Raw genomic sequence first — 26,563 nt, 5'->3', positions numbered from 1 at the left:
TTATGGCAAGGCGTACAGCTGAGGCTTCTCTAAGAAAAAAATTTGGGGAGGTGGGGGAAATGTGGGGGGGATTCGACCTTTCGAGTGTGGCACCCCCAAGGTTGGATGAACCCCTGAAAGGGTCCCCCCAAGCTCTGTCTGGACTGCAAAAAGGGACAATAAAGGCCACTAATCAAATCCAACAGGCCCTAACTATCAAAGGGAAAGACTGCACAGGCTTACCACCTCCACTTTCTGGAGACTGAGAACAGACTGATTGTAGATGGGACTGCACAGCCCACTTGTACTACAGCCAAAAGTCAATGTGTTCTCAGTCTCCACCTGCTGGCAGAGTAGTGTAAACCCATCTGTTCTGCACCAGTCTGGAGGGACGATAAAGAATGTCTCTCTTTAACCTGACTAAAGTCATGTATCATGTAGCTAGTACACTTCCCCCTCCGTATTCGCGGGGGTTAGGGGCAGAGTCGGCCCGCGAATATAGAAAAACTGTGAATAATATTCGGGCCAGTTCTGCCCTTATCCCCCGCTTCCCCTGGCTATTTTTAGCCCTGTAAGCCCCCCCTTAAGCCTTACCTGGTGGTCTAGCGGGTTTTCAGACAGCAGCAATTTTCCCACGCTCCTGCCCCGTGCAGATCGCTCACAGGAAATGGCTCGAGAGACTACGGGAGCTCAAGGCAGCCATTTCCTGTGAGCGATCTGCATGAGGCAGGAGCGTGGGAAGATCGATCCTGCCTGAAAACCCGCTAGATCGCCAGGTAAGGCTAAGGGAGGGGGGGCTTGTAGGGCTAAAAATAGCCCGAGAAATGAAAAAAAATTTTCTGGTCAAAAATCGTGAATAACCGAATCCGTAGATACGGAATTCGCGAATACGGAAGGGGAAGTGTATATACTTTTAGTCAAGCAGAGGGTAGTTTACCCAGGAAAAGCACAGTTACTTACCGTAACAGGTGTTATTCAGGGACAGCAGGCAGATCTGATAGGTGACGTCACCGATGGAGCCCTGGTACGGACCACTTCAAAAGTGCATCGCCATTTTAAGTGTTTAGAAAATTTGCAATAGCCTGCACTGCACATGCGTGAGTGCTTTCCCGCCTGACGCAGGCGCACGGTCCCTTCAGTTAAGATAAGCCAGCTAAGAAGCCAACCCGGGGAGGTAGGTGGGTTGTGAGCATATCTGCCTGCTGTCCCTGGATAACATCTGTTATGATAAGTAACTGTGCTTTATCTCAGGACAAGCAGGCAGCATATTCTCACTGATGGGTGACCTCCAAGCTAACCAGAATGGGATGGTGGGAAAGTTGGCCTTTAGGAGAATAAATTAAGTAATACAGATTGGCCGAAGTGCTCATCCCGTATAGAGAAAGACTCCAAACAATAGTGAGAAGTGAATGTATGAACTGAGGACCAGGGGCAGCTTTACAAATTTCCTCAATAGGAGTAGATCTGAGGAAAGCTACAGAAGCTGCCATAGCTCGGATTTTGTGGGCTGTAACACGACTCTACAATGGCAGTCCAGTCTGAGCATAGCAGAACGATATACAGACAGCCAGCCAGTTGAAAATCGTTCTCTTGGAAACAGGATGCCTCAACTTGTTTGGATCAAAAGAGACAAAGAGTTAGGGAGAAGTATGATGAGGATTTGTCCTGTCAATGTAATAGGCCAAAGCACATTTACAGTCCAGTGTGTGAAGAGCCGTTTCTCCTGCATGAGAATGAGGTTTAGGGAAAAACACTGGCAGAACAATCGACTGATTGAGATGAAACTCAGTGACAATTTTCAGAAGAAACTTTGGGTGAGTACGCAGAACCACTTTGTCATAGTGAAAAACTGTGAAAGGTGGATCTGCAACCAAGGCTTGTAACTCACTGACCCTCCTTGCAGAGGTAAGGGCGATGAGAAAGACCACTTTCCAGGTGAGAAACTTGAGATGAGCTGTGGCCATTGTTTCAAATGATGGCTTCATCAACCTGGAAAGAACTACATAGAAACATAGAAAGGTGACGGCAGAAAAGGGCTACAGCCCATCAAGTCTGCCCACTCTACTGACCCACCCCATTAAGTCTGAGTGCTGCTCGACCCACGTAGGGATCCCACGTGGATGTCCCATTTATTCTTAAAGTCGAGCACGCTTGTGGCCTTGATTACCTGCGTCGGAAATTTGTTCCAGTGATCCACCACTCTTTCTGTGAAGAAATACTTCCTGATGTCACCTCTAAATTTCCCTCCCCTGAGTTTGAGCGGGTGCCCCCTTGTGACCGAGGGTCCCTTGGGAAGGAATATATCGTTTTCTACCTCGACACGACCTGTGACGTACTTAAAAGTCTCAATCATGTCACCCCTTTCCCTGCGCTCTTCTAGAGAGTACAGCTGCAATTTGCCCAGTCTTTCCTCGTATGAGAGACCCTTGAGTCCAGAGACCTTCCTAGTGGCCATTCGCTGGACCGACTCAGCTCGAAGCACATCTTTACGGTAATGTGGCCTCCAGAATTGCACACAGTACTCTAGATGAGGTCTCACCATGGTTCTATACAGTGGCATTATGACTTCAGGTTTGCGGCTGACGAAGCTTCTATTGATACATCCCATCATTTGCCTCGCCTTGGATGAGGCCTTCTCCACCTGTTTGGCAGCCTTCATGTCTGCACTGATGATCACTCCCAAGTCCCGTTCCTCTGAAGTCTTAGCTAGTGTTTCTCCATTCAAGGTGTATGTTCTGCATGGATTTCTGCTGCCGAGATGCATGACCTTACACTTTTTAGCGTTGAAGCCCAGCTGCCATGTCGTGGACCATTTTTCCAACTTGATCAGATCCTGCGTCATACCATCTGTGGGATTGCTTCCACCCACTATATTACACAGTTTGGCGTCGTCGGCGAACAGCGCTACTTTACCCTGAAGCCCTCGGGTCAAGTCCCTTATGAATATGTTAAAAAGGGATGGTCCCAGGACTGAGCCCTGCGGCACACCGCTAGTCACCTCCGATGTCTCAGAGAGGGTGCCATTGACCACCACTTTCTGAAGTCTTCCACTCAGCCAATCGTTGACCCACGCCGTTAGTTTCTCACCTAACCCCATCGATTTCATCTTGTTTAATAGTCTACGGTGTGGGACACTGTCAAAAGCTTTACTGAAATCCAAGTATACTATGTCCAGAGACTCTCCCGAGTCCAGCTTTCCTGTCACCCAATCAAAGAAGCTGATGAGATTGGACTGGCATGACCTGCCCTTAGTGAATCCATGTTGACAGGGATCCCTCAGATTCCCATCATCCAATATTGCGTCTAATTTCTCTTTAAGTAGAGTTTCCATGAGTTTACACACTATTGATGTGAGACTTACTGGTCTGTAATTTGCGGCCTCCGCTCTGCAACCCTTTTTGTGCAGAGGAACCACGTTGGCAGTTTTCCAGTCCAGGGGGACTCTCCCCATGCTTAGGGAGAGATTGAAGAGTATTGCTAATGGTTCCGCCAAAATATCGCATAGCTCTCTGAGCACTCTTGGGTGCAGATTGTCCGGTCCCATGGCTTTGTTCACCTTGAGTCTTGACAGTTCTTTGTAAACATCAGCTGGTGTGAACTCAAACTTCTGAAATGGGTCTTCCATGCCTTGCTTTGCTGCTAGCCGAGGCCCGTGCCCTAGTGCTTCGCAGGTAAAGACTGAACAGAAGTAATCATTCAGTAGTTTGGCTTTATCGGAGTCTGTTTCTACATAATTCCCGTCTGGTGTTCTAAGGCGTACTATCCCGTTTGCGTTCTTTTTCCTGTCGCTAATGTATCTGAAGAAGGATTTGTCCCCTTTCTTGATGTTCTTTGCTAGAGTTTCTTCCATACGAATTTTGGCCTCCCTGACTGCTGTTTTGACTGCTGCAGACTTTTTCCTGTATTCAATGTTTGCTTCTTTTTCCCCCGTGCGTTTGTATGAGAGAAATGCTCTTTTCTTCTCCTTGACGAGGCACGATACCTCATTTGTGAACCATTGGGGTTTCTTTTTTCTTTGTTGTTTGGTTACCGATTTTATGTAGCGGATAGTTGCCTCATGAAGGATCGATTTCAAGGTTGACCACATAGCCTCCACATTAGTAGTTACTTCTTGAACCTGCAGCGTCTGATAGACGAAATCTCCCATGCGTGCGAAGTCAGTGCCCCGGAAATTGAGTACCCTTGTTTTTGTTTGTGATCTAGGGAAGCCTTTCTTAAGGTTAAACCATACCGTGTTATGGTCACTGGTGGCTAGCGTCTCTCCCACTGAGACCTCTGAGACGCTTTCCCCGTTCATAAGTACCAGGTCCAGGATGGCCTGGGCCCTAGTGGGCTCTAGTACCATTTGTTTGAGCCGTACTCCCTTCATGGACGTTAATATCCTCCTGCTATCACAAGTTGTCGCTGATAGTGTGTTCCAGTCTACATCAGGCATGTTGAAGTCTCCTAATAGTACAGCCTCCCCCCGTAAGGTGATATTCTCAATGTCTTCAATTAGTTCTGCATCCTTGTCCTCCGATTGTCTTGGAGGTCTGTATATCACACCAAGGTACAGGCATTTTTCTCCGCCTCTGGCCAGGTTTACCCAGATAGATTCCCCAGTATACTTGACATCCGTGATCCTGGTTGTCTTAATGTTTTCTTTGATGTATAGTGCTACCCCACCTCCTAACTTACCCTCTCTGTCTTGTCGAATCAGGTTGTACCCTGGTATAGTTATATCCCACCCATGAGAGTCTGTGAACCATGTTTCGGATATTGCTACTATGTCTAGATCTGCATTAACTATTTCTGTTTCTAGTTGTAGAAATTTATTCCCTAGGCTGTGTGCGTTAACATACATAGCTCTCCACTCTTTCTGTTTACTAACCTCCTGTAGTGAGCCCCCCATTTGAGTCAAGGTGTCTCCTAACGATTCTTTTGCAATAAGGGTACTTACCTCAGACTTAGAAGCGTAGTGTTGGTTCTCCACATCAGGATAGTTACTTACTGCTCCGGTGTAAAAGTGGGTACCCACCCCCGACTTACCTAGTTTAAAGCCCTTCGAAGTAGGCTGGCTAGTCTGTGTCCGAAGACATTAGTCCGAAGACTACGTTAAGGTCCCAGACTACAGGAAGAGGTTTGAGAGGTGGTTTCACATTTAAAAACCCTTTCATAAATCTGGAGACCAAAGGATGAGCAATAAGAGGTTTTCTTCCAACTGGCATGTGAAAATCTGTAAAAGCGCTGAGATAAACTCTGATCGATGAAGATTTGAGTCCAGAGTCAGATAGAGAAAGTAGATAATCTAACAGCAACTCTACTGACAAAGAAGTTGGATCTTAATGATGAAGGAGACACCAGGAAGAAAACCTAGTCCATTTTTGTTGATAACATTGTTGTGTGGCTGGTTCCCTGGAGGCGTCACTAATATTGCGTACAGACTCAAAGAGATGTTAAGTAGGTGGATTCAGACCGAGAGAGACCATGCTGTCAGGTGCAACGATTGCAGGTTGAGATGTAGAAGAGATCCTTGATTCCAAGTTAGCAGAATAGGAAAGATTGGTAAAGGAATTGGCTCCCTGGTGCTCAGTTGAAGTAGAAGGGAGAACCAATGTTGCCTGGGCCACCGAGGAGCAATGATAATCATGGTGGTCGACTCTCGTTTGAGTTTGAAAAGAGTCTTCAACATGAGAGGAGTTGGAGGGAATGCCCGTCCAATCCAAGAGAAATGTATCGGACTCCGGACGGTGTGGAGAATAGAGACTAGAGCAAAACTGGGGCACATAAGTTGTGGAGTGCCCCATTGAGCTGCTGAACTGAGAGTCTATTCGTGAGGCTGAAGAATTCTGCTGAGGATGTCTGCTGGGGAATTCTTCTCCCCCTGAATGTAGACAGCCTTCAAGAAAAGGTTGCAAGCAGTTGCCCAAGTCCAAATATTTTGGGCTTCCTTGCATAACAGAAGAGAGCCTGTGCCTCCTTTCTTGTTTATGTAGTACATTGCTACTTGATTGTCCTTGCGAAGGAGAAGGAATTGAGGGCATAAATGATATTGAAAAGCTTTGAGGGCATAATACATCGCTCTGAGCTCTAGGAGATTGATGTGAAATTTCCGTTCTCTGGCAGACCAAAGACCTTGCCAAGTTTCCAAGTTTATTTACAGTTTGATATACCGACCATCAAATAAATATCCGGACAGTTTACAATTGTTAAAATTGGAGTTTAAAAAAGAATAATAATAATTAAAAAAAATAAAACAAGGCAACATAAAGACCGGACAAAGACAAAGATATGGACAAAGTCTGAAGACTGTCCAAGTGCGACCCCATGCAAAAGGGGATGTGTTCATCATTAGCACCTGTTGTTGAGAGGGCAAATGAAACAGTAGACCTCTGGAGAGATTGGAAGATGCCAACCATCAGTGAAGCGACTGCAGAAGAGATGATGTCACATAGCATTTTGGTAAAGGCGTTTACCAAATTTGTCCATTGCTTTACCTTCTCTGTTAGGTGGTATAGAAGCATAGACACTAGCGCCTGCAGACTTCTTCAAGGTCAATTCTATGACAAGAGACTCATGAAGAAGCTGAGGTTTAACAAACCCAGGTATAGGAACCGCTCTGTACAATGAGTCAAGCTTTCTAGGAGCCACAGGAATTCTGTTGAAGAAGGCGGTTTTTAAAGTCCTTTTCTGAAGAGAAGAACACTGGGTGCAAGTCTCAGGGCGGTGCTCAGGCCCCAAACATTGGAGGCACCAGCGGTGCGGGTCAATTACCAATATGGGCTGAGCACAGCGACGGCCCTTCTTAAAACCCGTCTGAGGATGGGACATCGACGGGAAGACCTCCCTGGCAAGATCGAAATCGGAGGCCAAGGTGGTACAACAGGCCCCGCTGGGCCGAACCCGCGAAAGAGAAAAAATGAAAATTTTTATTTTTATTTTAATCAAGGAAAAGAAACAAAGTAAAACAAAAAAAATGACTGAAAAGTCACAAACTGCAAGAGTGGGAAGGCAGCGATAAAGAAAAAATTTCAACGGCCATTGAAACGAGACTTCTTAGCTCCGTGGAAACTTAAGAAACTGAAGGGACTGCACGTCTATGTCGAGAAGGAAGACACTCGCGTATGAGCGGTGCGGATTATCGCAAACTTTCTAAACACTTAAATTGGCGATGCACTTTTGAAGTGGTCCATAAAGGGGCTCCATCGGTGACGTCACCCATCAGTGAGAATATTCTGCCTGCTTGTCCTGGAATAATTGCTATTTACCCAGATATAAATAGCTTTAAAGATTTCCCTCCATATTGTATAATGACTTACCTCTACTGGAATGCGATTTCTGCAAATGACTCCTGAATGGTGAGTAAACCCAATGTCCTCTTGCTGCTGTCATAGGTTCTTCTTTCCTTGTGTGCCAGCTTGCATTGCCTCCTTTTTTAGCTGGCGATGATGTAACAGGATATTGCAAGCCTAACTCAGAGTCTTTTGCACCAGGACTTGATGCCTAAATACAACATTCAGGATCAAGAAAAGTCTGAGCTTCTTTCTTTTGAGCTAAATACTAACAACTTGAATTTTGACTAGCACAATATGTGGACTCTGAAAGGAATGTTTAAAAGTGATCTCATGGTAATCTGGTTTGATACAACTAACATGATTTTGCAATCTATTATAATGCAATCACATATTTAATTTCTAAAGATCACGGTCAATTTATTTGATATACTGTCAAACATATCAACAGAAAGAAAGATTAGGATCTTACCTCAATAATCTTCTGTCTTGTAGGTGTGTCTAATAGTCTTGAATGCTAAGGTTATGCATCTGAACCCACAAGTAGCTTGCAAGATTATATCATTCATTTTTCAATTCCACCTCCTTCCCAGTAGGCTTGCTCCTACCCCCTCAAATTTGTACACAAACAGTCAAGAACCACTGTAATTGAAGATATCACTGGAAGGAGGGCAATGGAGAGAACTCCCCAACACTATACGAGGGCTGTGCAAAAAGTATCAGACCTTTATTCATAAAAAAATACTCGTATTCAGATACAACAATCTTATACTAATGTCCTTCAAAGTATTCCCTTTGGGCTGCCACACACTTCTTCCAACGGTTCTGCCACTGTCAGAAGCGGCGCTGGACTGCCTCTTTTGAGATTGCTTGCAACTGGTCCGTTGCATTCTGCATGATGTCTTCTCTTGACTGAAATCGTACCCATAAACCCAGGACTCATCGCTGGTGATCACTGTTCTGAGGAAGTTGGGATCACTGTTCACAGTCTCCAGCATGTCTTGTGCGATCTCCAAATGGAGTTGCTTCTGCTCGATCGTTAGCAACTTTGGCACAAACTTCGCTGAAATTCTCCTGAAGCCCAAATCCTCAGTCAAAATGGAATGAACAGATCCAATGCTGATGCTCACCTCGTCTGCAAGTTCTCTGATCATGATTCGACGATCCTGCATTACCAAGGTCCTTACTTGGTCAATGACGATCTCATTTCTGGATGTTGAGGGCCTACCAGAACGTGCTTCACTCTCCACTGATGTGCGGCCATCTCTGAAGCAGTTGTACCACTCCTTTATCTATGTGGTGCCAATTGCTTTGAATCTTGCGGATTGTTTCCACTTGGGAATTGCCAAGCTTTACACAAAATTTAATGCAGTAGAGTTGTTCAACTTTTTCTGTCATTTTGTCAAAAAAGAAAATCCGACAGCGCTCACTTACACTTCCTCACTCATCGGCGGTCTGCTGGCGACTGACAGCTTCTGTAGGCGGGAAAAAAATTGAAGCATGCACATTAGGGTCGCCTACATATGTGAACCAAATCACACCTCCCTAAGCTTTATTTGTTTACACAAGAAAAATTAAGGTCTGATATTTTTTGAACAGCCCTCGTACTTTTGTTCTGATCTTAAACAAGTAAAACATTATCAAAATTATACAAAACTATGTGCAACTGGTATTAACATTTATAGAGCTCAGAGGTACTCGCATGTCCTACTAAGAAGCAAAAACTCAGAATTTTTTTTCCATCTTAGCCGAGAGACAGAGAAATTCTTTACAGTTGGACAGAAATTGATACCAAAGATAAGTGAAATCCCCTCACAGGGTGGGGCTTCAGGACTACTAGACACAAATACAAGAAAGAAGATTATCAAGGTAAGAACCTAATCTTTCTTTCTAGTGCAATGTGACTAGTAGTCCTGAATGCTAGGGATGTACCAAAACTGTCCTCTGAGTGTAGGGTGGGACTACTGAGCCTGCCTTTAATACTGAGGACCCAAAAGCAGCATCCTCTCTGGTTGCCACATCTACTCTAAGGAACCTGGTAAAGGTATGAAGAGTAGACCATGTCGCTGCTCTACAACCTCCACGGAGCAGACTGCCCAAGCCTCTGCCCATGAGCCACCCCTCTGATGGAGTATGCCTTCAATGTGATCGGCAGCTGCTTACCACATTCCAATAAACAAAAGAAATTGCCATTTTAATCCATTTGGAAATTGAGGCCTTGGATGCAGACCTGCCTTTCTTAGCATGACTGGCCAGAACAAAAGATGATCAGAAACTTGAAACTCATTGGTAACTTCATGATAACGAATAAGCACTCTCTTGATGTCTAGCAAATGCAATATTTTGTCCTTTTCTTTCAACCCCATAGGCCGAAAGGTGGGCAAACAGACTTTCTAATTGAGATGGAAGGCAGAGACTACTTTCAATAGAAAGGACAGAACCGTGTGCAAGGAAAGCCCTGCTTCCATAATTTTAAGAAATGGCTCCCTGCAAGATATACTTGTAACTCAACATCACCTTGGTAAAGGTACGAGGTGACATGGCAAGGCCAAAGAGAAGAGCGGAGAATTAGAAATGCTGCTCTAGTACATGAAACCGCAAATACTTCCTGAGAGCCGGAAAAATGGAGGAAAAGGAGGCAAGAGTTTCCCCAGGTGCCACTGCTGCAATGAAAGAATGAATGTTGTCCATGTGGAAGCGCAGTACTTTCAGAGCAGCATTGACCAACTTGGTCTCCAGTAGTCTGAGTCTTTCTTTGGCACTATGAAGTATGTGGAATTATCTGCTTGAGTCCAAGTCTTTGTCCGGAGCTTGCTCTATGGTGTGGAGATCCAGAAGCCTTTGCACGGTTGCCTGGACTCTGAGGGCTCTCTCCAGCCAACCGGCTGGGAAATCTACAAAGAGATCTGAATGGGGTAACAGAGCTCGATCTTGTAACCTTCTTGAACAACCTCCAGGACCCAATAATCTGCATCTATCTGTGGCCAGACCATTCAGTAAGCAGGCATCCTGCCCCAAATCTAAGAGAGGGTGGTGCGGCCACTGGCTTGGTGTCATTGCTCTCTCTTAGAGGCTGGAGAGGGATGAGAATCAGAGGCTTGCAGTCTTTTGCCCTCACTGAACTTCTGCGTCACTTGGCCTCCCATGTAAGAGCAGCATCTTTGAGAGCCTTGAAAATTCCCTCGCCTGAACTTCAAGCCACCTGGGGTCTGCTGTCCAGCAAGCCATAGGACAACAGTCCATAACACTGGTCATCCATCCCCTTTCCAAACAGCATCTACTCCTTGAAGGAAAGTCTGCTGAGTGTTGCCTTAGAAACCAAATCTCCTGCTCATTGTCTGACACAAAGCATCCATTGGGCAGAGACAGAATAAGCCGACACCATGCTCATGACTTAAGATGCCATACAGAGCGTCTACTACATAATACTCCCCAGAAATGATCATCTGAGGGTCCTTGTCTATTTCTGAGGCTGGGACCTGAGCTAGCCGAGTGTGGCAAGCACGTGTCATATAGGAATCCATGGCTTCCGATTTAATACCTAAGGCTAAAGCTTCAAATTGCCTCTTGAGAACCTTATCTACCTTGTGGTTCTCGAGTATCCTTCAACATCACACCTTCTTCACTGGGCAGGGAAGTCCACTTGGTGACACATGCTACCAAATCTACCTTTGGCTGAACAAACAGCTGTTGAAAATACAGAGTCATAGGGTTAACTTGGCCACAGTCTTGGCCACTCGCAGAGACCCCTCTGGAGACTTCCAGGGGCTGATTCTTGAAGCAACATGTGCCACGGCAGATGTTTACAAAACAGGATCCTGGCCACATGCCAATCACCAACAGGCGCTGCTTCTAGAATCACACCTTGACAGACCCTAGGTGCTGGAAATGTAGACCAGGATTTCACAGGCCTAGTTTCGGCGCCCAAAGTCATATCAAAATCGCAGTCAGTGGCACATAGGAACACCGAAGTCTGAAGCTGCCCCCTAACCATGCCACCTTCTGGGCTTCAGCGTCACTATGTGCTATTAGCTGTCAGGGAGGGTATTAGTGGCCTTAAATCACCTTTTAATTGAAGCAGTTAATTACCATGTCATTTATCATCACTTAAAACAATTAACTTAGGTGGCAGTAGGACGTCTAGTGCCGCCTAATGAGAATCAGACCCCAGTGGTCAGTGACTAGCTTTGTGATGTACCTAAGTGTAAACTGCTTAGGCTATAAATGGTGTATAAATACAATAAAAAAAAAATAAAATGTAATGTAATGTAATGTAATTTATTTCTTATATACCGCTACATCCGTTAGGTTCTAAGCGGTTTACAGAAAATATACATTAAGATTAGAAATAAGAAATAAAAATAAGGAAAGAAAGTGGTCGGAGTTACTGAGCAGCTCATAGTTGAGCACTGTGACGTGGAGACTGGCGGAAATTCCAGCTGCAATTCTTGCAGCGAATTAGCTATTATGCCCAGGAGTGCTGATGCCTTGAACAGCCACAGCACCATGTCTTCTTCCCCCTTGTCCAGGGCCTCCACTAATTCTTGTCCGCTGATCTAATGCAGAGAATCAGACTCTGCCAGGGAAACTGTTTCCTGGGACAATAAGGGCAGGGAATTACATAGAAACATAGAAAATGACGGCAGAAAAGGGCCTCGGCCCATCCAGTCTGCCCACTCTAATGACCCACCCCCCAACTTCACCCCCCAAGAGATCCCACATGCCTATCCCATTTTTTCTTAAAATCTGGCACGCTGCTGGCCTCAATCACCTGCAGTGGAAGTTCATTCCAATGATCAACCACCCTTTTGGTGAAGAAATACTTCCTGATGTCACCATGAAATTTCCCGCCCCTGATTTTCAGCGGATGCCCTCTTGTGGTCGTGGGACCTTTAAGAAAGAAGATATCATCTTCCACCTCGATACGGCCCGTGATATATTTAAACGTCTCAATCATGTCTCCTCTCTCTACGTTCCTCGAGTGAGTATAGCTGCAATTTACTCAGCCTTTCCTCATATGGGAGATCCTTGAGTCCCGAGACCATCCTGTTGGCCATTCGTTAAACCGACTCAACTCTCAGCACATCTTTTTGGTAATGTGGCCTCCAGAATTGTACACAAAATTCAAAATCAGGTCTCACCATAGATCTGTACAACGGCGGGTCTTCCCCTTCTCGGTGCATCATGGGATGCACCGGGGAGGGTCCTAGGGCCCTGACTGGCCCAGGTGCTTAAGGCCCCTCCCATTCAGTGGAGGCAGGCCTGCCAGCTGAAAGGAGTAAGCATCCCTCCGGCTGGCCAACTAAAAAAGGTAATGGTGGGTTCCGGGTGGGCTTGGGGGGGTGTCCAGCAGGAGGGACTGGGCATCTCTCCTGCCAGGGGATATCTTGGGGGGGAGGGGGACGACAGGTTCCCTGCCACTAAACTGTGGTGTTAGTTGGGCTTAGGCGTCTGTCCATGAGGACAGATGCAATTCTATATAGGACACCTGTGTGCAACTCTCAAAAGCTTAGGTGGCTTCTGAGACCGAGCGTCCTATACAGGTTCCACCCCTGATACTCCAACTTAAAATGACAGCAAAAAACCCGAAAATTATAAAACCACAAAGTAGATCAGAAGCACATCTGAATAACTTGCTCGCAGAAGAAAAACTGATGGGGCAGGAACAAGCCTACTGGGTGGAGTTGAAAGATGAGTGATATCATTCTGCGAGCAACTTGTGGGTTCAGAAGCACAATCTTAGAATTCAGGACTACTAGACATATTGCACTAGAAAATCAGATTAATTAGTTGGTTGTATAAATGGCCTATGCACTACCAATATGGAGAGGTAAAATAAAGACCAAGTTACTTGTCATAACAAGTGAAGACTTGATTAATTTGTAAAATCAATCTAAATTAAGCATACTGTTCACCAAACTAACACTGGCATGTTGGAGTGTGAAGGAAAAGGTGAGCAACTGAATCTAAAATCCAAATCCCAAGGCCTACAACATGTAACAGGGCAATTTTAGGAAATATAGTGTTATATAACTGTTCTGACACTATCACAACTTATTAAATCGAAAGTTTTCTATAACTGTGCACAAAATATTATTCCAATATTCCTACTTTAGATGGTGAAGGTACATAGTACCAGTATCCTCTCTTTCTGAATGGGTCAATCATACTGGTGATATAATCATTCTGGTGAGATAGGGCACGTCTGAGAGCTGCAATTTCATCCAGCAAGTTTTCAATGCCCTTGGTGTTATCTGCAAAAAGCCCACAAAAAGGCATTGGAGAGAGTTCAGAAATAGTGAACATGTTTTTTTAATTGGGGCGGGGGGAGGAGGAAGGCAAATTAAGGGAAAAATTAAATCAGTGCAGATATCTTTAATCTACAATCAGCCTTCCACAGAAATCATATGTAAGTTGTTAATATTTGGCTGCAGGTATTTTAATTGTGATATTTTTATGATTTTGATTATTATGGATAATTGGTGCAGGTCTTAAGCTGCACAGACAAGTTTTTTAACAATATGGAAGAGTGAGCAGAAGATTAGAGAATTCCACATGTTAAGAGTATTTTGATCCAGTTCCTTACCTGCCTGGGCATGGTCCAATAGGTGCTTTAGACGCTCAGTTTCTGCTTTTTGCCTTTTCAAAATATTGTTCAGTTTGTCAATCTCGTATTGTTGAAAATCTGAAGCAAATGCTCCTGCATCAGCTTTCTCCTTCTCATCCTGGATCTTATATGGAAATAAAATATACTGTAATCATTCAAATACTACAAAACATTTAGAGATCCTTGTACTAAGATGTGCTAATGAGTTTAGTGAACATGAAATGTCACACACGCCAGTGTATACCTATGGCACTTAAGCCTCCTTTTACGAAACTGTGATAGCAGTTTCTAGTGCGGGGAGCCGTGCTGAATGGCCTGCGCTGCTCCCGACGCTCATTGAGTTTCGTAAAAGAGGGGGTTAATTTACACTAATTCATTAGTGCGTGTTGAATCCATGAAGTGCACCTTAGTAAAATGACTTCTTAATTACCAGGTACCTGCTTCCAACATTCCTTAAACACAATATTATAAATTTAAGTGCTTTTAAACATTTTCTTTTTTTAATTATTTATTTATCACATTTTCCATAAAAAATATCAAGTATCCACTTGTACAGAAAGATAGAGTTATCTAAAGAATACAAAGTACAAAAACTTTGTTATAATTAACACTATCAAAAAGAAAAATAGCTTAACTCCAGCTCAAGTCCACAAATCATAGATCCAAGAAGTAATAACAGCGAGCATTAATATAAAGAAAGAAAAAAAAACAGGAAATTCAGGAAATCCAGTCAGCTGAAAAGTATCCAGATTAATTCAATGAGCTCTCATAATGTCCCTGCTTTCAGGTGCTCAGCCGACAAGAAGGTAGTCAGTTGTGTAGGATCAAAGAAAACATATTTTTGCTTTTGATATATTATCACACATTTACATGGGTGTCTTAAAAAGAAAGAAGCTCCAAGCGCAATAACTCCCGGTTTTAGAATCAGAAATTCTCGACGCCGTTTTTGGGTTTCTCGTGCCAGGTCAGGAAACATTTGTATTTTATGTCCCAAGAATTCTTTTAACTTATTTTTAAAGTATAGTCTTAGTAACCATTGTTTGTCTGGTGCCAAGGCAACTGTAAGAAGTAAAGTTGCTGGTGTCACGGTTTCCCTGTCCGACTGTTCCAAAATTTTTGAAATGTCTAATGACTTTTGGTCCATTGGTAATTCCTGTAATTTTGAATGTTGTCCTTCTTCCTTTCGTATAGGCAAATAGTAGACCTGGGTAAACGGTGGCAGCAGTTCTTCTGAAATTCCCAATATCTCTAGCATATATCGTTTCAGCATATCTCGCGGAGGTATTGTTGCCACTCTAGGAAAGCTAATTAATCTGAGATTATTATTGCGAGAAATATTATCCAATGCTTCCAATTTCCTTCTCAAATTTATATTATCTCGCATTAGTGTTTCTGTTAGCTGTTTTGTGACTGTATTGGAGTTTTTTAGTTCTTGCATATCAGCCTGTATATTTGTTATATGTATTTCATGGGTTTTTAGTTTTTGTTCAACTTGGCACAATTGAGGCTTAATAGAATCAGCCAGATCTGCCACTAGATCCCAAATTGCTTCAAGTGTTATTTCTTGGGGCTTAACTATTGTGGTATATTTTTTAGGCACAGTTTTAGACAATTCAACTGACCTCACTTCTTGTAGGTGTCCTTCCTGAGTGCTGTTGTTAGAAATAACCTCAGACACCACAGGGCTCTCCAAACGGGAGTCCTGCTCTAAATCCAAGCTCCCCTCTCTGATTTTCGAAGCCTCACAGGAGGGGAGCTCACCGCCTTCCAGTAACTCCTCCTCTTGTGGGGAGCTGGCTGTCCGAGGTAGTGGGGAAGGTGCTCTGGCGTCGGGGCTAAGGGAGATCTCTAGTCCGGGGGAGATCGCTTGCAGCTCGCCTCCAAGTGCCTCCATCGGGTGAGCTGACGCCGCCACTGATACCGCTTGCATCCGGCGAAGAAGTTCGTCGATATTGCCGACTCTGATGGGGTCTGGGCGCCGCGAGGCTGCAGCGGCGCTTCGGCCCCTTCGTTTTGGCATTTTAAAACGAAGAAAAAGTTTTTTGGAGGAGCAGGTAAATCGTTTAATCGCCCGAAAGTCTCAGCCAGGATGCTCAGCAAACCGTCCCTGCGGCCATCTTGGATCTCAGCCCGCTTTTAAACATTTTCAATACATTGTATTTAACCTGACCCATTATTGAATGATAGGATGTCTATCAGAGGTGGAAGCTGGCACTTACTTTTACAGTAGGCTCTACAGGGGCAGAGTAAAGCTGCAATATGCATACATATTTTATAAAATATGCACCAAATTTTTAAAGTCACTTAAGTGCCTAAGCCTCTTTATAAAATAGGACCACATGGTGCCTTTCTGCTCACTTAACCCAGGTGCTCTGTTCTGCTATACAATTAGCCTTATTGAGGTTAATTGAATTAAGGATAGCGTTCCACGCTCATGTGCACTTTTAGCATCAGAAGTGTATAATGTTTGTAATCCTCTGCAAAACATGAAACTTCTATTTCCAAAGCTGGGCACATAAATTTCCATTAAAATATGCCTGCACAAAAGTTTGCAGTTACTTTGCACTATCCCTTTGAAACTTATAATGGGTACATTTATAGTTTTTCATTGAAATTTGGTGCTTATCTGCATGTAAAAATACCTATGATCTGGAAAATGGCAAACCACTCCCTAACATTATCCAAAACAGGCCAATCACTAAGCGGCATAGGACCAGGCAGAAAGCCCAAAGGTTGCGCTCCCGCATCGCGCCTCTCTGCTACTAAAGCCAGTCATCCAGCAGGAAAGCACGCTGGACCACTGCAACTTAAAAAAGGTACTGGGGGGGCTGCGGGCAGCTTCAGGCTGTGGGCGGGCTGCTTTAGCTGTGGACAGCTTCGGGCAGTGAGCCGGCTGCTTTGGGCTGCAGGTGGCTTCGGGCTCTGGGGGGGGCTGCTTTGGGCTTCCTAGCACCAGACGCACCTGTCCATAAGATGCATCCCCCTGTAGAGGAGGAAATTTTTTTTCCTTGGTTTTTTTCCTCCTCTACAGGGGGATGCATCTTATGGATAGGTATGATAGTACGAAAAATACGGTAATCTCTCATAACAGATATACATACCAATGCCATCCAACAATCTCTTAAAATAGTGTGCAAACAGAATTTTGCATTTAACCCACTGTATAGCAAACAACATTGCATGGTGAAAGATAAACATATAAATTTACATTTAGTGAAATCAAGTGCCCAAGAGTAACTTGTATCTTGAAGAATAAGACTGTGCAGATTGATTTCTTTGCAGACCTGAATAACTAAATCAGCTATCTTTTCATATACTCAGCAAGTAGTAAGGCATATAGCAGGCATCACGTGCAAATCAACAGCCACTTTAATAATTACATTACTACACACAGAAACTAACTATCCTCTATTGCTGGGCATGTTTACTATCTTACTAAAGCATATAGAATAATATACTGTGTTACAGGTCTAAATGTCTGGGGCACACTTGAAACTTGTCTTATACAGCTCAATCACTAATGTTATACCAAGGTACAATGCTACCCACATACAAGAAAGCCATACACTACAAAAAGGAAAAACCAGCACACACATAAACAAATCTATAGATAGGAAAATATAACAGAAAATAAACTACAGACAGGAAAATTAAACAGAATAGCTTGGCATTACCCAGATGAATAAACTTAAGACATCACCCTGTCATGCTCCGTCTTTACCTATAGCAAAATAATATTCAATATGGAAGGAATAAAATGATTTAAATCTCACAACTAAGCTATATAGCATGAGCGATAGATGTTATAAGGCACTGCAGTTAAATTGAATAAGCTTAAGACATCAATCCAACATACACTATCTCGACAGCTTCCCTGTAAGCTGCAGTAGAAGAGTGTAAGAACAAAAATAATCAAAACCCCAACAAAAAGAAAAAGAGAGGGAAGAAAGAAGAAACAGAAAACCTGATCAGGTTAGATGGTATAAATTATCCATATAGACTGAATAAACTTAAGACATCAGTCCATTATTTTCTACCCCTAAATCAAATATGTGGAAAATAAAATCAGAGTACCTCAAGACTAAGAAGATGACGCTACCTAACAGTAAAAGGCTAAATAAGCTCAAGACATTGACCTGTTGTAGAAGTACCTCGATGACATCGAGGAAAAATGTTGTCTCGACTTTGAGACATGTTTCCTGAGAAGGCTCGAAGCGAGCGGGTCCACCAAGGTCGCTGTTGAAATGGCCTGTGACTCCTGAGGGGTTGGCTTGGGTAGCTTGCATGATGGAGACACTTAGGATAACAGCCCCTCCAGAGAGAATTTAGCTGACTTACCCAAGGATGAGGAAGATTTTTAGCGAGGTTGAGGTTGAAGCTTTGGGCCCCACAGAAGACTTCAACGGAGTCAAGGTCGAGGCCACAATTGGGGTAGAGGCTTTAGTGGAAGAAAGATCCATTCCCCCGAAAATTTTTTCAAGCTGAACTCGACAACGTTTAAGATCAATTTTGAAGTGTAGCACAGCAGGTGCGCGATTCCGGACAATGATTAGGTCCCAAACACTGTACACACCACTTATGTGGGTCAATGATGAAGATCACGCGTTGATATCGGCTACACGTCTTAAATCCTGTGACCGGCCGTGACACGACTTTTTTATTTTAACGCGTAACACAGCGATCCTGTAAAGAAAAAGAAATACACGGGCCGCAGTGAGAGAAGGCATGAGTAAAACTAACTCTCATGCAGAACCTTGAAACGAGGGCTTCTCAGCTCCGCGTGAAACTTAGAACTGAGGAGATGCGTGCCCTACCTCGGGTGGGAAGGCACTCGCACATGCGTGGTGCGGCAGTTGCGAACTTTCTAAAAGTTCTTCAACCAAGTCTCCTTGTGAAGCTGTCTGCATCGGGGCTCTGTGGATGACGTCACCCATATGTTGAGAATATGCTGCCTGCTTGTCCTGGGATAATTTGATATTATTACGGCTTCCTCCAGATCCTTCCTCTAAATTGGCTTCCTCCAGATCCTTTTCAAGTTGGTTTATTTTTTTGACTTGTGATTGAAGAGTCTTGATATTTTCTTGTTGAGTAAGCTGTTTTGTCTCCACAGACTCCATGCACGTTTGGAATTGCGTGATATCTTCCCTCATATCTGCTAACTCCGACTTAATTTCAGTCATGTCTTCTTTCATGTCAGTTAATAGTAATTGCAGGGCCTTAAGCTCGACCATGATGTTTTGAGTGCTGTCTTCTTTAGATTCTTCTGTGAACTTTTTTGGAGAAGGCGGCTCTAGCTTGTGCCTTTTTACGATTTTAGCAGTAGCATATGGTGTTTAGATTATCAGATTGTGCCATTTGTAGAAAAAGTTATTCAGTGTTATTGACAAATTTTTTTATTAAATCAATGAGACCACTGGAGCAATGCAGCAATGCTGCCATTCCTTATACTGCTCGCTAGTGCCAGAATACCATCACTCTTGATAAATACATTAATGGGTTTGTGTTTCCAAATGTTGCTTCATTTTGAATGTCTCATAATTCTGGAAACAGAACAATGCAAGGGGCATCACAGCTATTAATCTTACCTGGCTCTCTTTTTTCTGTACAATTTTCTGCAACAATTCTATTTCAGCTTCTGCTTTACCTAGATCTCGAGATGCTTGAGCAGCCTGAATGCAAAATCCTTCCACTGCCTGAAGTTCCTGTAGTATAAAAACAGAAGTACATAATTCTTAAGGTTCAGTGCAGCTTGACCAATTGGTAAAGGCTAACCAAGTTTTCCTATGGCAGAAATTAGACTTCTACCACATTTTAATGATTATACAGTGTGCTAAAAAAAAAAAAAAGCAGTTCACAGTACCCAAATAATCTTGTAAACACACATTGGGGCATGTAATGAAAATGATTGCAGAATATTTCTATTGTCCTTTTTCTTACAGCATAAAAAATATTAGGACTAAACACAGACTACTGCTGTGAAACAGTTGCTGTGGTATTACACTATATTGGAAGGCTTTTGCTAATCATTAGCAGGTGCATGCAAGGATATGAAAGCCCGGGTCAGTGCAAAATAAGCTGATTCCTTACAGGTGTTTTGCAACTATTCTATGGAACCTAAGGTATTTCTTATGCATTGAAAATTACCTGTACTCTTTCCTGGTTGATTTTCAGAACAGTTCCATGAAGGGATTTCAGTTGCTCTTTGGCAATGGACAGTTCAGCAGTGGCCACCTTATCAGAAGCTGCCACAGCTTTCTTCAAATCCTTTAGTTCTTTATCAAGGCCAACCAATTGCATTTGTGCCTTAGCATCTTCTAATTTTCTCTGAAATGTGGACCAAAATATACACAATAGTACATTTAGCTATAACCCCAGACAATAAAGGCCACCAATTATCAATGCTGGAAACAGGAAAATACCTACTAAGTTTCTGTATGACAGCATGGGTATTTAGTTTTTCCTGATATAGATCACTCTAGATCATTGGAAAAATGTTGGTGACTTCTCATCATTGATATGTTTCTATGGTGTCATTTGTTGTCCCCTACATAATGTTTGCCTATGCGTGTTAATGGTGAATCTTTCATATATACTCTCTCAACTCCCAATCTGCTTACTTTATTCTCCACATCTTCCAGTTTGGTAAGGAGGGTCTCTCTCTCCTCATCAGCTTCCTGGAGCTGCTGGTCTGTCAGACCTTGTAGTTCTTTCATGCCTTTCAGTTTCTCATGCAAACGCTGGATTTCATTCTCCAGCAGACAAACTTGGGCTTCATTTTCTCTCTTTTCAGATTTAATCTATGATTAAAGCACAGCATAATGTTAAAACAAATCTGCAGAGTGCATTTATATCCTTAATCCAAAACATTTTGTGACAAAAACTTTTCAGATACTAAACTAAGTTATCTCCTTTTTGCAAAGAAGAATAGAGGCAAACTATTTCCATCATCTTGTAATATATTTATTCATAATTTCCTTTAATTATTACTGCAGATTCTCTGAGTATTCAATGAAGATGGCTTAGTACAATTTTTCATCATTATCTGACAGGTATTCATGTGACTCCCTAGTGAAACGAGTAGGCGGAGTTACAGTAATCCAGCTGGGGCAGGATCATCATCTGCATGAAAAGGGCAAAATGGTGTTGATGACAGTATGGTCTGATGAGTCTTAGTTGTCTCATAGTGAAGAGGGTTTTCTTCCAAAGGTAGATTTGTGGTTCCATAGTTAGTGTGGAATCTAGAATTTAGCCCAGGATTTTGGAGGTTTTGTCTACTGTGAGGGTGTTGCCAGATTGGAGAGTGTTGCTTGTCAGTGCGGTTTGTTGGGCGGTATGAAAGTAAAGAACTTTGGTTTTTGAGGCATTTAGCGTCAGTTTATGGGTTGTAGCCCAAGTTTGGATTCTTTGTATGTTATCTGAGATTTTTTGGATGGTGTCAAGTTTGGTTGTTGGTTATAGGGATGAGGAAAAGAATGTCATCTGTGTACGACATAATGCTCTCATCCTTGAATTTGATGTCTCCAAGCAAGCTCATGAACAGGTTAAATAGGATGAGGGAAAGCGAGGAGCCTTGTGGGACTCCAAAGAAGGCCTTCCAGCTGTTGGAGAGGACCCCATCCTTTTTGATGATGTATTCTTTGTTCTGAAAAAAGTCAGCAAACCAGCTAAGAATGGTATCTATCACTCCTATCTTAGAAAGTTTTGTTAAGAGAAGGCGGTGGTCAATGGAGTCAAAGGTGGCGATAATGTTGAATTGGAGAAGTATTGCCTGTTGGACTGTATTTAGTAATTACTTAATTTTAGTGATAACGATGAGGATGAGGAGTTCTGTGCTGTGCTGCTGTTAGAATCCGAATTGGGAGGGATGGAGGCAAGAGTGCTGTTCCATGTATGTTGTAAGTTGCTTGCTCACATGGGTTTCTAGGAGTTTGGTAAGTATAGGTATGCCAGCAATGGGTTTATAGTTTGAGGGGGTGGAGAGATCCGTATTTGACACTTTTGGTATTGGGGCGAGTGCTATTTTTCCCATTTCTTCTGGTAAATGGCCTTACTTTAGTGTGTTATTTAGGAGAATGGTAATCTAAGCGATGATTTATTTAGGCACAGACGAGAGAAGATAGGAGGGGCAGCTATCCAGGGGGCTGCAGTGAGTGGATAACTTGGTTATTAGGGGTTTTTTTTTTGTCTCTGAGGTTGTTAGGGTGGTAAAGGTGGTCCAGGTTTGGTGTGCATTAGGTTCTAAGGGATACTCTGGTTTATAGAGAGGTATCATTTGGGTGGTGGACATTTTGGCTACTTCTGATTGAACTATTTTGATTTTGTTGAGGAAGAAATCTGCAAGATCTTGGGCCGTAGACTTGCTGTGGTGTCCTGTAGAGTCCTGTTTTGGGGGTGTTGTTAACTGTCTTACCAGGAGAAATAGTTTTTTGTTGTCTGGAGTTTTGGTTCCTACTTTATTGACATAATAGTTTTTCTTGGCCTCCGAGATGTTGTACTTATATTTGTTTATTGTTGCTCTCCATAGTGTTCTATGGTCTGGCAATTCGTTCTTTTGCCACACTCTTTCTATCCATCTGAATAGTTGTTTTTCAGTTTTCAGGATCTCAGTAAACCAGGGAGAGGTTTGATTTTGTTTTATTTTGTGAGTGAAGGGGGGTAAGGGTGTCTAGGGCGTTGGTAATGAATTTGTTCCAATTTGCTAGCATAATTGTGCTTGACGGGGAGGACAGGGATTTGGTTACACTGTTCCAGAAGAGATCTGGGTTTGTTTTCCACACACTAATTTTTTTTCTCTGGTAGTTTTGTTGTTACAGTTTCCCATTGTGAGGTTCAGATTGAAGCTGAGGAGGTAATGGTCTGACTAAGGAACAGGAGAGTGTGGTGCAGTGGTTAAAGCTCCGACCTCAGCACCCTGAGGTTGTGGGTTCAAGCCCACACTGCTCCTTGTGACCCTGGGCAAGTCACTCAATCCCCCCATTGCCCCAGGTACCTTAGATAGATTGTGAGCCCACCGGGACATAGAGGGAAAACTGCTTGAGTACCTGAATAAAAATGCATGTAAACCGTTCTTAGCTCCCCTGATAGAACGGTATAGAAAATTGAATAAATAAAAAAATAAAACATTTGATGTCAGAGGTAAGATAAGAGGGGGGTGGATGTGAGTAGGTCTAGGGTGTGACCATTTTCATGTGTGGGGCCTAATGGCATGATAGTGTTTTGGCAGTCTTCAAGTAATGTTTTGAGTTTGGTGACATCTTTGTTGCTAGAAGATTCAAGAGGCAAGTTGACATTTCCTAGTATGAGCAGTTTGGTGTGGTAACATGTGAGGCTTGATATTATTTCAATCAATTTGATGATTTAGTTTGGTTGGGAGTTTGGGAATCTGTAGACCAGAAGGATTCCTATATTGTTCAGCGTGGAGTTGGGCTTGTCCTCTTGTTTACATGCTATGTATTTCAGATCAGGATGGTTGGCAGAATCAGTCTTTGTAATGGTATATGAGTTTTTGTATATTATTGCTAGGCTTCCTTCTCTCCTGTGTTTTCTAGGAAACTGAAGTATGTTGTATCCTTGCAGGCAGAGGTAGGAGAGTTCTGGACTATTTGGTTCTAGCCACGTTTCTGTGATGAATGTCAATGCTAGGTCATTTGTTGCGATTAACTCATTTAGAAGGAATAGTTTATTTACCACTGATCTCACGTTGGCAAACATGACAGGTGATAGGGATGAGGATTTTTCATTATTTGAGTTTTTTTATGTGTTCAATCAGTTTTAGATTGGTGTATCTTCTGGAAGGGGGGCAGTTTTCTTTATCTGTTGTTAGTAATTCGTTTGTTCCTGAGTATGGGAATGGGGTTTTGGCGAGCTCCATAGCGTTCCTTGAGTGGAGCTGACAGATTTTGGGGTCTGGATCTTTGTTGGGTGGGGTGCCCCTATGCAAGATAATTACCCAAATAAATAATCAATGTGTTCTTAGTGGAATTACACTCTTTCCAAGCACACATCCAACAGTAAATCATTCCACAGTTTAGGACTTATCAGACTGAGAAAAAGATTGCAATCTAATCTTATTCGGAACTCAAAACAAAGATTGCTGTTAAGAAACAATACATATGCTTGTTCATGTATCTAAATTATACACTTCAAATAAAGTAAGCCATCAAAAAACAAAGCCAGAAAAATTAAGCATAGAATTCTAAACTTAATTCAAGTGGCATCTCACCAAGACTGGAATAAAGTACAGTAAATTTCATCAGATATAGGGGGAAAATATGGATTGCATTTATAAGGTAAGTGCATCAAATGTACTCCTGCAAGACAAAAGCCACTAAAAGCACTGGACTTTTATATACCAACAGCGTTTTGCAGTACAAATGTTGTATCAACTCAACAAAAGAATAAAGTAGAACCTTGCCTTTTCATGCAGAAAATCATGAGTTGCCATACTGAGACAGACTGAAAGGTCCATCAATCTCAGTATCCTATTTCTAACAGTGGCCAATCCAGGTCACAAGTACCTGGCAAAATCCCAAAAGAGTAAAAGATTTTATGCTGCTTATTCTAGAAATAAGCAGTGGATTTTCTCAAGTCCATCTTAATAATGGCTTTTTGGATTTCTTTTTAACGAAATTATCCAAACCATTTAAAAATCCCTTTTTTTAAAAAAATTTCTTTATTCAGTTTTGCATATTACAACAAGTGTATCAGAAAAATTCATATGATCTTATAAATACACACTTGATTTTCCTTCATGTAACACTTTAAATACAACATATTCTTATATTCATATTTTATAATAATTTAAATATATGTAATACATTTAATATGTATGACAATTGTAATTAAAATAGAAAACCCCCCAATCCCTCCCTACCTGTTTCAGAAAATCTAACCTAATACTTCAAAAATACAGTGGTGCCTCGCATAACGGACGCCTCGCACAGCGAACGCTGCGCACAACGAACTTCAGGTCTTGCTTCCCACAACGAACTTCGTTTCACACAACGAAGTCGCCCGAGCTGCATTGCTTAACTGCCCTCTCTCCGCCTGGCTCCCTGTGCAGTGGCGCTACATATTTTAAACCCCCCTGCCGCCGCCACCGCATATTTTTAAACCTCCCCCCGCCGCCACCGCATATTTTTAAACCTCCCCCCGCCGCCACCGCATATTTTTAAACCTCCCCCCGCCGCCACCGCATATTTTTTTAAAAAAGCCACCACTGCTGCAACTTTCTCACCCGCTCACTCGAACTGGTGGTCTAGCAAATTTCCCAGCCAGAAGCGCAGACAGAGATCAAGAGCAAGCCTTCTGTGCTACTGCCTGGGCCTGCGCTGATCTCTGAATGGCTGCAGTCAGCTCTCGCGGGACTCACAAGAACTAACTGCAGCCTGCTCTCGCGGGACTCACAAGAACTAACTGCAGCCATTCGGAGATCGGCATGGGCCCACACAGGCGTGCAGAGGAATTGCTCCTGATCTCTGCGCTTCTGGCCTGTACGCCACTGGCTGGGAAAGATGGGAGGAATTAAAAAAGGTACTGGGGAGTATGTGGGGGGTGATTATAATACACAGCAAGGATCAACAAAACCCCTGTCTCCCCTCCCCTTCACATATATCCCCTCTATATCATGCTAACAGCTCTAACAAGATAAATTTATCTTTTTTTATGTCATCTTAGCATATTTTATGCTACAGAACGAATTATTTTTTTTAACATGTATTGTTATGGGAAAACGCGATTCACATAACGAACTTTTCGCATAACAAACTTGCTCCTGGAACGAATTAAGTTCGTTGTGTGAGGCACCACTGTATTAATTAATTCATACATATTATGAGATAAATAAAATAATACCCACCCACATCCCCGCTTAACAAATATCTTATTATGGGAAACCATTTAAAAATCCTGTTAACTGATCTTTACATGAACTTCACAAAAATTATACATATTTAAAACTATCTATAATCTAACTATAATATAGAAATTCAAATGTAAAAAAAAACCAAAAGCAAAAAAAATTCAAATGTCCATTAGAATACATAAAAAACTATAAAACAAATATATAACCAAAATAAAACATCACAAAACAATTATGAAACATCACTCCTAAAATTTTTTCCTCAAAACCACAAGAAATTTGAGATCCTAAAATCTTAAAATACAGAGTTAAAACAAAAAGCTTAACTATCTTGGAAACGCATCTTACAAAAAATAGCATAGGATCATTTACTGATGTTTCTACAGTATAAGTACTGGGATCTGAAGTCTCACATCAGAAGACGTAAGAGTCCCAGGATCTAGAAAGCCCAACAGAGATGGTGTATCGCTTAATACTCACGTTAATAGCAGTACAGTGGTACATTGGATTACGAGCATAATCCGTTCCAGGAGCATGCTCGTAATCCAAAATGCTCGTTTATCAAAGCGAGTTTCCATTATTTCCTATGGGGAAACTCGCTTTGATGCGTGTCCCCCCCCCCCCGAGAACTGGCATTGCTCCCCTCGAAGACCCCCCTAGCAATCTGGCACCCCCCCGACGCGATTGGGCATCCCCCCGCCACGATCCGGCACCTCTCCCGCCGCGATCGGGCACCCCCCCCGCCACGATTCAGCACCACTTCCCAACATGATTGGGCACCCCCCTGCCGCTTCTTACCCTCATCTGGGCACCCCGAAGATCGGCCTCCTCATCTGTGGGCCTTGA

At 42.8% G+C, this 26,563-nt stretch overlaps 1 protein-coding gene across 3 annotated transcripts in view; it reads right to left on the bottom strand.

Moving 5' to 3' along the window:
* CNTRL (centriolin) overlaps positions 1–26,563 on the bottom strand; it is a 350,863-nt gene that overhangs the window by 111,394 nt on the left and 212,906 nt on the right. For all 3 annotated transcript variants that reach the window (XM_033961428.1, XM_033961427.1, XM_033961429.1), the window contains 6 exons: positions 20,475–20,654; positions 20,002–20,181; positions 19,443–19,559; positions 13,837–13,981; positions 13,362–13,504; positions 7,278–7,461 (listed from right to left, as the gene is read on the bottom strand). In XM_033961428.1, the coding sequence (XP_033817319.1) occupies positions 7,278–7,461; positions 13,362–13,504; positions 13,837–13,981; positions 19,443–19,559; positions 20,002–20,181; positions 20,475–20,654 (949 nt within the window). The remainder of the gene's footprint in view (positions 1–7,277; positions 7,462–13,361; positions 13,505–13,836; positions 13,982–19,442; positions 19,560–20,001; positions 20,182–20,474; positions 20,655–26,563) is intronic.

Source organism: Geotrypetes seraphini, chromosome 10, assembly GCF_902459505.1.
Source record: "Geotrypetes seraphini chromosome 10, aGeoSer1.1, whole genome shotgun sequence".
NCBI classification, from domain to species: Eukaryota; Metazoa; Chordata; class Amphibia; order Gymnophiona; family Dermophiidae; genus Geotrypetes; species Geotrypetes seraphini.
Note: the sequence above shows the minus strand (reverse complement) of the source record. Positions and strands in the feature narration are given on the sequence as shown.